Source organism: Nannobrachium achirus (assembly GCF_963921795.1).
Source record: "Nannobrachium achirus genome assembly, chromosome: 5".
NCBI classification, from domain to species: domain Eukaryota; kingdom Metazoa; phylum Chordata; class Actinopteri; order Myctophiformes; family Myctophidae; genus Nannobrachium; species Nannobrachium achirus.
Genome location: NC_137814.1, coordinates 36466653 through 36478081, shown reverse-complemented (window position 1 = coordinate 36478081; position 11429 = coordinate 36466653). Strand labels below are relative to the sequence as shown.

The following is an 11429-nucleotide window of genomic DNA, read 5'->3' as shown; positions in this document are numbered from 1 at the left end:
TTCTCCAATGTTCACGAACAGAAATGCCCATTCATTCTGCTGAAAAGATTTAAAGACAGAGCAAGCGGCCGAGCGTACACACGCGCGCGCACACACACACACACACACACACACACACACACACACACACACACACACACACACACACACACACACACACACACACACACACACACACACACACACACACACACACACACACACACACACACACACACACACACACACACACACACACACACACAGTTTGTTATACTTATGAGGATGCCAAAAACTATTTTACTATTAACCTTTCTTTCAACTTTTTTATCAAAACCCCTACTCACAACCTGAATCTTTTTTATTGTAACCTACACAAAACCTGAATCTTTTCCTTATTTAGCCCATTACTAAAATCATTTTTAATTAATAAAAATGACCATTAATCTCACAAGGACCAGGAAAATACACTTTTTGGGACATTTGGTGCTCATATGTATAGCAAGACTGGCGCACGCGCACACAAACACACGCACACGCGCACACACACACATACACACACACACAGTATCATGTACATTGTACTTCACAGCAACAACAACAAAGCAAATGTTTTTGTGTGTACCAATGTTAGGGCTTTGACCACAGGAAGTGAATAGATATTTCATTACGCTTGTGTATCTGTGTCAAACAATTATCAACACAATCTTGCAGATTCAAAGGAAAAAAGAAATATTCCAACAAAGATGTCATAATGAATTTCCTTCTTTCAATCAACCCTTTGAATGAATTTTGATTGAAGAGGCATCTTTACAAAGCTGTGAGACTCAATGGTCATAAAACATATTGCCCCTTAATCCCTTTATAATCATGTATGATTTGCAACAGGATCATAAGGGGGGAATTGAGAATGTCTCACTTTCAACAAATGCTGTAGGCATTGTGCAATCAACTCTATTATGACAAACCCTTTTTCTGTGAGTAAAGTATTTGAAGAATTTGTACTTCTCATCTATAATGGGCATGCCTTTGTATATGAATGGTATGTCAAGAGTTTGATAGCTGCATTTAAGTCATATGTCATTATTGAAGCCATAATAGCCATAGACATTGATGTAAACTCTATCATATACGATTTTGTCCCTTTCCAACAAGACTGTGCCCCTTGTAAAAACCTACTCCTAACATTATAATATCTGTACATTTAGGCTCGGAAATAAAGAGGACATTTCACCTTTCGTATGCATTCAAGATCTGCTCGGTTTGGCTCCTGATGGCTCCTGACATGAGAGGAAAAGTTCAAGCATTAAGGAAATGCTTTTCGTAGGAGGGTGCGGATGCCGAAGTTATTTGGTTGATGCTTAACAACAAAAAGCTTAAAGCTGATCATGATCATTTCTGACAGAGATTTACCTCTGTGACAATAATATGAGCTAACCAGAACACAAAAATAACAATCATAATAATAAGAGGGAAAAACAAACAAAGAAAGTTGTACAGTGTCCACTGGGCGCACCAATCCAAGCGCGTACTCCTTCTGCGTAGTGGAATAGCTGCATTCTGTCCATTACAACTGACAGCTCTCCATCGACTCTGGGCTACACTGTTTGAAACAGAGGAGTATGAGAAATCTGCTAGTAGTAGATGGAGGTGGAATCACTGGCTAGTGTTTACAGCACACACCAGCTGTGTGTGGTCCTGTCTCCTCCTACATGATGCTGATGCTGCGGTTGAGCTCACACTGGGCGTTGTTGTTGTTGATGTTGGGGTTACGGCGGCTCATGTTTGGGGTGGGCACAGAGGCCAGGCCACTGGTGTCGTTGGGGCAGCCATGCTGAAGCAAGATGTCGGAACATTCCTGGCTTCCAGCCCGCCGGGCGTATGACAAGGGCGTCTGGCCACGCGCATCTCGACTCTTCACATCCACGGCATACTGTGAGACGATATGGTACAGACAGGGGCGTCACAAGGGAGTGGGACTGAGTTACTAGGGCCCGAGGTGGAGAGCCTTCATTATTTTATACTTTGGCTATTGAAAAATAGCAGATGTACAAGCTCACAGTGCCGCGCTGCAAGCTTGGTAGATCTGCTATTTTTGAAAAATTGTGAAAATGTGTGCAAATCTTTGAATATATGTAATTTTTAAGCGAAACATTTTGTAACTCAAATTTTGCTTTGGGGGGTCCCTGGAACTAAATATTTTGAGATGGGGGTCCGTGGCCAAATAGATATAATTTTGGGGGTCCTTCACATGAAAAAGTTTGAGCACCGCTGACATAGAAACCTAGGTTTTTCCAAAAACCTTAGAAGGATTTGAAATATTCAAAGACTTTCACAAATTGTCACGATCATTCAAAAATAGCAGATCTACAAGCTTGCAGCGCTGTGAGCTTGTATGTCTGCTATTTTTCAATAGTTAAAGCACAAGCCCGCAGTGAATCCTTGTACCCAGGGCCCAGAATTTGGTGCGACACCCCTGGGTACAGAGGTACTTTTTGAGAGACATTTTACATACATGATGTGGTTGATTTGTGTGTGAAAAGTACTTCCATTTCCCTTCAAGCACTTTCCATGAATTATCTTAATAATGAATGTCAACTACAATACTGCTTGTCTCTAACATCTCAGCACCCATCGGCCAATCGTAAATAAATATGTTTTTAATTATTTGCAGACGATTAGCCTCTGGGCTAATATGTTCCAGTTTATGTTTCCGATTTAACCACCTAACCCTCTCTAGACTTAGAAAAGTGGACCTCAGTTGGCTTTGTACCCCCCCCATTTACACCAAATCTCTTTGCCAAAAATAGCAGATCTACAAGTTCACAATGAGTTGCATTGTGACGTGTTGTGAAGTTGTACATCTGCTGTTTTTGGTTAATGTTCCCCTAAGGGAAGAGGACATGGCCATAACACTAAGGGGACCATCCAGCTTTAGCCCACAAAATGGGCCACTGGCCTTAGGGACCGATAATCCATCCTATATTAAAATTGGCCAAAGGGAGGAGGATTGGCCGGCTGGCAAGTGGACCTCTGAAGTCATGCTTATGTCACTATGACTCATCTGTGACCATATAAGGTGTTTGCAGCTACACCCAAACATGGAGTGTGTTGTCTAACCTAAATCTGTCTTCGTGGAATCTGGTGCAAACAAATCAGTCAGCTCCATATGGGCACAAAAGGGGCATGCTCATATATGGGCATATACTGATGACATCAGGGATCTCCATATATGGGCACAAAAGGGAGGACAGCCAGATACAGAGATCTCCATATATGGGCATATAACCAAGCCCATATAGGGCCATATACTGATGACATCAGGGATCTCCATATATGGGCATATCAGTCGGATCAGCAGTGCACTCTAGGGTGTAACTCAGATGTAACTCTAGATGTGAGGGCCGCGTAACAGCCCGAACCTCTAGTAAAATGAATAAACGATTAGCCGATGGGTTCCCAAATTCTCAAACCGACTCTGACCCGACTCCTCAGAGCAAGAGCCCACTCACCCAAATGAGCAGCTGTGTGATGACCACGTTGGCCATGGCACAGGAGAGGTGCAGCGCGGTGCGTCCGTCTCCATCCCCGTAGGTCTCATTAACCTCCTCCTTGGTACCGTGGGCCAGCAGCAGCACCACCGTCCTCAGGTCATCCTCCACCACCGCCCGCAGCAGCTGCTGCCCCAGGGGCACGTCCGACTGGGGCAGCCCCACCAGGAACAGCTTCTGCTCATACTTTGCTCGTATCCAGCGCTCCTTTTCCTCCCTGGAGAGAGACAGAAGAAGAGGTCTGAGGCGATGCAGGTCAGGCAGCACATTGTCCGCAGTTAAGAACCAGAGGCGAGAATGATTTTTTTAATTTAATGATTGAATTATAATTAACAATGAGAAGCTGAGATAAAAGTGAGATGAAAGTCAAAGCACAATAGGAAACATTTAGGTAAGGGGGATGATTATAGCAATCAGTTCTTTTTTCTTTTACGAGGAAAAAGCTAATTGAGGTTGAAAGTCTCTTTCCCGAGAGTGCCTAGTGCCTAGAATAGATAAACAGCAGAGCAAGTAAAAAATGGTGGTCAAGTAACTGTCCTAAGAGAACAATAATGCTCTTTTCAAAGCAGGAAAGGCCACCAAGTGTTTTTTTCACACTGAGAAACATAAGCGTGCATAATATGTGGTAGTTTACTCCATATAGGGTGTGATTCTTCTGGCTCTAACCCACTTTCCACCGACGGTGGCCCACAGCGATAGGGTTAAAGTCTAGCCAGCTTTGTAAAGGTTACACATTGTGAACAGCATGTCTGCTATGGACAATACAGCGGGGAGGGGGACATGTTTTTATCAGCGCTGTCAGCCGTCAGTCTGAACTGGTGGATCCCCCCCCACCACCATAAAAGAGATAGTGTGTCTCAGAGCCCCGTTCTCCCTTGGGGTCGGCTGGGCCCTGAGTCAGATCGATGGGGCTGAATGGCAGCCAGAGAGGGATGCAGGGATACGGGGCTCCTTCAGTTCAGCCCCGAAATGGAGAATAGACAGAGAGGGAGAGACAGGAGAGAGAGGGGTGGGGGAGGCTCCATACTCTACTGCCAGTCAGAATTCTATCTTTTTCTCTTCATCTTGACCCCCGTTTTCTCTCTCTGCCCACACACAAACTGTCCAAAAAAAGAAGGAAAAAAAAGAAAATCAATATCAATACGTGAATGACTGGGCATGCCCAGTGTGGAGCCGACCCGGCGACCCTGTCAGTCGGTGTGATAAGGGAAGTAGAAAGAGGCTGTTGTTTGGATTTGTGGTTGAGTGACAGAAAGAACAGCGTTTGAACGGATAGCAGCAAACCAGCCTGGCTGGTGAGAGTGACAAGGTTCCCGTGGGGCTCTCTGTTCATGGGCCTTGATACTGGCATCATCATGATAGACCGCTTACTTTCAGCTTGCACAAACAAACTGACAATCTAATTCACTTCAATTCAATTCAGTCATGATCATGAGAAAAGATAAACATGCTATTAGTAAAGTGGTAAATCCATATAAAATGTTATTGTATAATGTACGCGCATGTTGTCACACAGTATATCCGGTTGCTAAATACAGCGAAACTAGTCATTCTATGGCAGTCTATGACTTTCAATCTTCTTGTTATGTACTCGGCAGTAGCAAGTAGCTGTCGAGGCCAGGGTCCCTTCACAGAGCTCTTCATCGTATATACCCAAGTCTGGCACTGGCCCTAACTGCAGAGGTTAAGTGTCTGACGGAGCAGGGCCAAGCCTTTGTCAGAGGCCAAGCACAGTTTGATTAACTGCAAAACACCACCGGAAGCTCATAAAGCTGCTATTTAAAACACCTACCTTCAACTTTCACTGTCCTTTATTAAAACACTGGCGAAAGGGTACAGTTGTTCTGTTATTTTGAAATCATGTAGCCTCAGCTAAAAAATATCTTAAGACCAGGTTTCTCAACTTTTTAATGCGATAGGGAATGTCCCTTTTCTACCCCAAAGCATAAGCAAATCTTCTCTAAAGGGTGAAGTGTTGTGTGAACAACAATGTAGCCCTAATGGCAGGCAATTGGAGTGCCTAGGAGTTTTATGGTGTAAGTCCTCCATCAAACCCTACTCAGTCATTATGTGCGGACAAGCCTGTTAGCAAATCAATGGGCCTCAAAACAAGTGGATTGCTTAGGGTAGCAGGGGACAGTCCTACCCACCCTCTTGCTTCAAATGGAGGGAGGGATCAAGTAAAAAAAACAAGCATCTATTTCTAGTAAAAACGTCCCAACTAGGATGTTTGAAAACTCAATATGCCTCACCAGTCGAGGAAAGGAAAAAACCTACAGCTTCGCACGGTTTGGTACAGATCCTAAGTCTGGAGGGGGGGGGGGGGGGGGGGGGATCACTAAGGGCTGCTGTCCAAAGTTTGCTTCAGAGAGTGAGGCCCTGAATGGGATGCCTAGTCTGTAGAGCCAAGTGAATTGATATGAGCTAAATGAGGCAGAAAGTTAGCACCAAGACATGAAACAAAAAAGGGCTGAGGAGAACCATTAAGAAGATGTCAACGTCTCAGAAAGGAACCCAGAGGATACTTTGTTAGCCTCCAATACAAAAATCGTCCCGAGGACTCCTGGAAAAAGACATCAGCTCCATAATCAACCACATCTCTTTAGAGAATCGGGTTTTAAAAAGAAAGGGGAAAGCATCCAGGCAGGCAGTGGTTTTGGTAAATTCCTCAGCTGCCGCCACTTGAAAGCTGGAGTGTGAAAGGAAGTGGAATGGTAATCCCGCCTCTGTCTTTTGTTTGAATTAGAAAAACAATCCAAACAGAGGTAGGGTTTAGACAGTCGGGGGGGAAACCGAGACCCTTGAAAAGGACACTTCCTCACCGCAGGAGGAAGAAAAATAAAATCAGCAGATTTAGCATGTCAAAGCGCCAGGAGAGGAGAGGGAGAGTAGAAAGAAAGAGAGAAAGCAAACTTTCTCTGGGGGGGGTTATTCAGGAAATCAAACCAGTGGTTTCCTTCACACTCACACACACGCACGCACACACACACACAAACTTACAGATGTGCACAAATTCTAAAGCACATACTACAAGAATTTCTTCCACATAAGCACGCACACCATTTCAGCACCTCTCTGCACATGCTCGTTCTGAATTTCTCTGTTGCTTGGGGGACAGCTGGCATCTCAAACCTCCCAATAAAAACATCTGTCTTTGTCTCTTTGAACTAAACACAACTGGTGTTTGTTTCGGCATGGGAAGCACGGGTTATCGCATTTTCAATCCTGGTGTTCAATTTCCCTTTTGTGACAATTAATTTGATACAAAACACTAAAACCGCAGAGGGTTTCTAGCGTAGAACTGGTGCCTCTTTTCATAGCGTGGCAGCAGCGACAGCAGCAAACCTCAGAGAAAGGCACCTTTTATAATTCTATTAGAGTTCCTTTCCTTCAATCCCGAGCTCAGCAATGGATTCTGACCCTGACTTAATTAAGTGGCAAATGGCGGAATGATTCTCCTAAACCCAGCCCACAGAGTCAAGAACACATGACTGCGTTCAAATAAAGAGGGACAAACAAGGATAATTAGTCAAGCCTGAAAGACAAAGGCAAATGGGAATTTATAGGGGAGGGGGGCGGGGGGGTGGACCGAGACAGAGAGGGTGGAGTTGGTGCTAAGAGTAGCCATAGAATGACCAATCCAACTGCCTCCAATAAAGGTGCATTGGTCCATAGAGGAAGCGGAGGAGGATGTCCGTCCTGCCATTAGCCCATCTTTCCAACACATCCTTGGTCCTCCTAAACAATCAAAAGGTTCCCCGGCTCCTCCTCCTCTTCCCCCCGCTTCAAAAAATTCACTGTGTGGACACATCAAATAGACGCACTGAGGGGAAGAAATGAGGGGGTGAGGGGGGGCAGCCTAAACAGTCTTCACAGTGGGGGTGGGCAACTTGTAATGGACCGATTTCCCATGCAGCCAGCGGCTTCACTTCCACATATTGAGAGAGAGAGAGAGAGAGAGAGAGAGAGAGAGAGAGAGAGAGAGAGAGAGAGGGGGACAGGGGCAGAAAGACCAGGGGCGTCACAAGGGGGGGGGGGGGGGAGTGGGACTGTGTTACTAGGGCCCAAGGTGGAGGGGCCTTAATTATTTTATACTTTAGATATTGAAAAACAGCAGATATATGTGAGCTTGTAGATCTGCGATTTTTGAAAAGTCGTGAAAATGTGTGCAAATCTTTGAATATAATGTATTTTTTAAGCGAACATTTGTATCTAAAACTTTGCTTCTGGGGGTCCCTGGAACGAAATATTTAGAGATGGGGGTCCGTGGTCAAATGCATATCATTTTGGGGGTCCTTCACATGAAAAGGTTTGAGCACCACTGACATAGAAACATAAGTTTTTCAAAAATAGCAGATCTACAAGCTCGTAGTGCCGCGCTGTGAGCTTGTATATCTGCACATTTTCAATAGTTAAAGCACAACATAACCCAGTGAATCCTTGTACCCCGGGCCCAGAATTTGGTGCGACACCCCTGAGAAAGACACAGAATGGGGGCCAAGAGCAAAACGACAGAGGGAGAAAAAAAAGAAGCACACACACCAGGGAAAGAAATCTGGGCCCCAAAGCTTCAAAGGTTGCTAGGGCCGAGCAATGAAGGCAGCAACACAGTAAACGGCACAGTAAAAGTGCTAAATAAGACTCCCCGCGGTCAACGGGGGTACAGTTTGAAAATGTTATCCTCTGCTCTAAGGAAAACAACTGTAAAAATGACTCAAATAGCGATTTTGGATTTCAGATATATACTTTTTTGTTTGTTCTTCTGCTGATGTTTCAGGCATATTTGGCCCGGAAAGACATGCAGTCACTCGGACCTGAACTGCGAGGTTGTTCTGTGGAGCAGCGGCTTCATAGAGAGGTTAGCAGGAGAGCATCTGGGTGCCGTAGGCAGAGGGATGAGTTGAATATATTGTGACATTAATGAGGTTGTCAGACTCTTCATGATGGAGTGGCTGTGTTTTTGTGCCAGCAAGACTAACACCCTTAAACGCTCACGCTGTTAACCCTTGCTGAACTCGCCCCTCGCTGACAAAGAGGGGACAATAATACATGCAGGCCTGCCTTACATGCACACATGCTTGAAACCCTTGTTCCTATGGAGTAAGAGATTATCGCTATTAATCGACCACACTTCATTCAGACCCAGGCTTGGATTATCAGCTTGGAAAAACTACCGCAAGAGTTCTTTCTATAATGCATATACTTTGTGATGATTGAAACAGCTTTACATACCTATACATTTGACCAAGTTCGAATAACGTATCAGACCTGTCACTGTGTCTACCTGGCTTTAGAACCCTGTGGCATGTGGGTAATTAGCGACTGTGGCATCAGTTCTCCCACACAGGGCTAATTACTGACCTGTGGGTTTCATTTAGAGAGAGAGTGAGAGAGAGAGAGACAGAGAGAGAGAGAGAGACATGGAGAGAGAGAGAGAGAGAGAGAGAGAGAGAGAGAGGGTGGGGGCTTTAGCTGGAAAGACCTAGCCGTTCATTTGTCTAAATTAATTACCCCACCTCCACCAGGGCTCCTGGCAAGGCCAGCTATTCTAAAGGCTCTTCAGAGAGTTGGCATTCCGGCACCCCTAACCTGTGAGTAGCCCTGGAGCCTCGCTCCGCGGTTCGGGGACTGATCTTCAGGACGGAGACGAGCGAGCTCATTAGGGCGACACCGCAGAACCTACGTTCACGGGTTCCCACAGCGTCTCGTGGCAACATCGGCACCAGCAACAGCTGGGAAGGAACGGGCCAAGAAAGCTGCTGCGCGGAGCGGAGAGGGTTAAGACTAGCAGCAGGTCCGGGGTTTGAAGAGGTTAGTGGTGTGATTCATTTTTATTACCGTGCAGCCCCTGCAGGCGGCAGGAGTGGCAAATTATTTCTGAAACAAAGTGGAGGGCTCTCATCAGAGCTATTACCTGCCTGTGGCCGTGGGCGCTGCGCGGAGCCCACAGAGGGTGACAGTGAGAGGCCCGCGTCAATGAGGGATAGCCGTCCACATCCGTCCATGCTCCAGGACATCTCCCCCCAAATGAAAACCGCCATGTGTGCATTTGTGTGGGTGGGTGGGTGGGTGCGCGCGTGTCCGGCAGAGGCCGAGGTTAGAGCGAGCAACTGGACAACCCCACACACACCCTCTTCCCCCAGCACTCTCTCTCTCTCTCCCCGTCAAAATACTCAGTGGCACATTTTCTATCGGGAGCATGCCAAGCAATTAGAGGTGGTGTGCAAAACAAGACGACTGCCAGGCGCTAATTAAAAGAACTACTCCCCTCCGGTTTTGCGGACTATAAGTTCAGGGTGCGTGGCTCCTGCAGATTTATGGGTGGGAAGATATTTGTGGCAAGATAATCTATTGACTTGCCTGCAACTTTTAGGCTTCAGCCATGAATTTTGATGTATTCTACGTACGCCTTGTGATTGATAGTGTATCATCTGTGATTTACTTGTATCCAGAAAGGCAGAGTCTGACCTCTGCTTCTATTGTTGCCTTCTGTACAGTGCAGAAGACTCCCTAAAGAAGGTGACAATATCGTCACTGTCGGGCAGAAACCTGGTATCTCCAAGTTTCAAATTTGTACGTTTTTTCCGTAAAGTAAAGCCCTGGTTCATTACACAATGAACTATTATTGCACAAAACTAGTGAAAATAGCTGATCTACAAGCACACAATGCCTCGCGAGGCGTTGTGTGCTTGTAGATCGGCTATATAGATCATTTTTAAAACGATAAATACAAAACGAACGGTTTTGGACATACAAGGTTTCCACCCGACAACGACGATATACCTATACAGTGGTAGAAGAAAGTACTCTAATTTTTTACTTAAGTAAAAGCATCAATACTGCAATGTAGAAATGCTCTGTTACAAGTAAAAGTCAAAATTCACTTGAGTAAAAGTACAAAAGTTTTCAAACTATGAAATGTCTAAAAACCTTTTGATGAGCTTGTAGATTGGCCATTTTCAAATGGCCGAATATAGGGCTGAAGTGGTTAATCTATGTTTTGTAATAATAATCAAAATCTACAAAGTAACTAATAACTACGGTTGTCAAATAATTGTACTGGAGTAAAAGTATAATATTTGCCTCTGAGAAGCAGTGGAGTATAAGTAAAAGTACTGAAAACCAGAAATATTTTACACCACTGTATACAGTACACACACACACACAATATATACACCGGTATATATATATATATATATATATATATATATATATATATATATATATTAACTCATTGAGTGCCAGCCTATCACCACTAGAGGGCGCCCAGTGACCAGAGAATAATAGAGATATGCTGGTAATGCATGCCCAAGCCCTGGAGCCATGACTTGCCTGAACACTTTCCTTTGTGCATGTACAGGAAGAGGATGAAGTTAGCTTGAAGTTAGCTATTGGCTACCAAGCATTTTAGAAGCCTTATTTTCGTCAACTTAGCCATGATTAAACCTTGCACACCTCATGCATGGGAAAAAACAGAGAAGAATGAGCTCTAAAAAATCCAATGCAATCCTGGATTGCATTGGAGTGGATTTGTGCAGTTTGTTCACAGCTTTCAAACAAAAAAATACGATTGGAAATCCGTTCAGGCATTCTTGAGATAATCGCCATTATGTTTTACATGTAATGTAAACAAAAATGGCTGCCCTGTATGTTAGATGGGGTTGTATGGGGGTGGAACATGCAAAATCGCGATTGAAATCATGTTCACCAGATTTGATGGGGTCCAAAAAAAAAAAAAAAAATTCAAAAAAATTTTTTTTTTTTTTTTAAAAGCCGAACTTGTTCGGGATCGGCACTCTACGATACGCTAATAAAGCCGAACTAGTTCGGGATTGGCACTCAATGAGTTAAGGGTGCAACGGTTTAAAAATGTCACGGTTCGGTTCGGTTCGATCTTTT

At 44.6% G+C, this 11429-nt stretch overlaps 1 protein-coding gene across 1 annotated transcript in view; it reads right to left on the bottom strand.

Moving 5' to 3' along the window:
• Positions 1-1687: 1687 nt before the first annotated feature.
• agap3 (ArfGAP with GTPase domain, ankyrin repeat and PH domain 3) overlaps positions 1688-11429 on the bottom strand; it is a gene marked incomplete at both ends in the record, with an annotated part of 169118 nt that continues 159376 nt past the window's right edge. Inside the window, 2 exons of the mRNA XM_080726204.1 lie at positions 1688-1912; positions 3492-3747. Of these exons, the coding sequence (XP_080582330.1) occupies positions 1688-1912; positions 3492-3747 (481 nt within the window). The remainder of the gene's footprint in view (positions 1913-3491; positions 3748-11429) is intronic.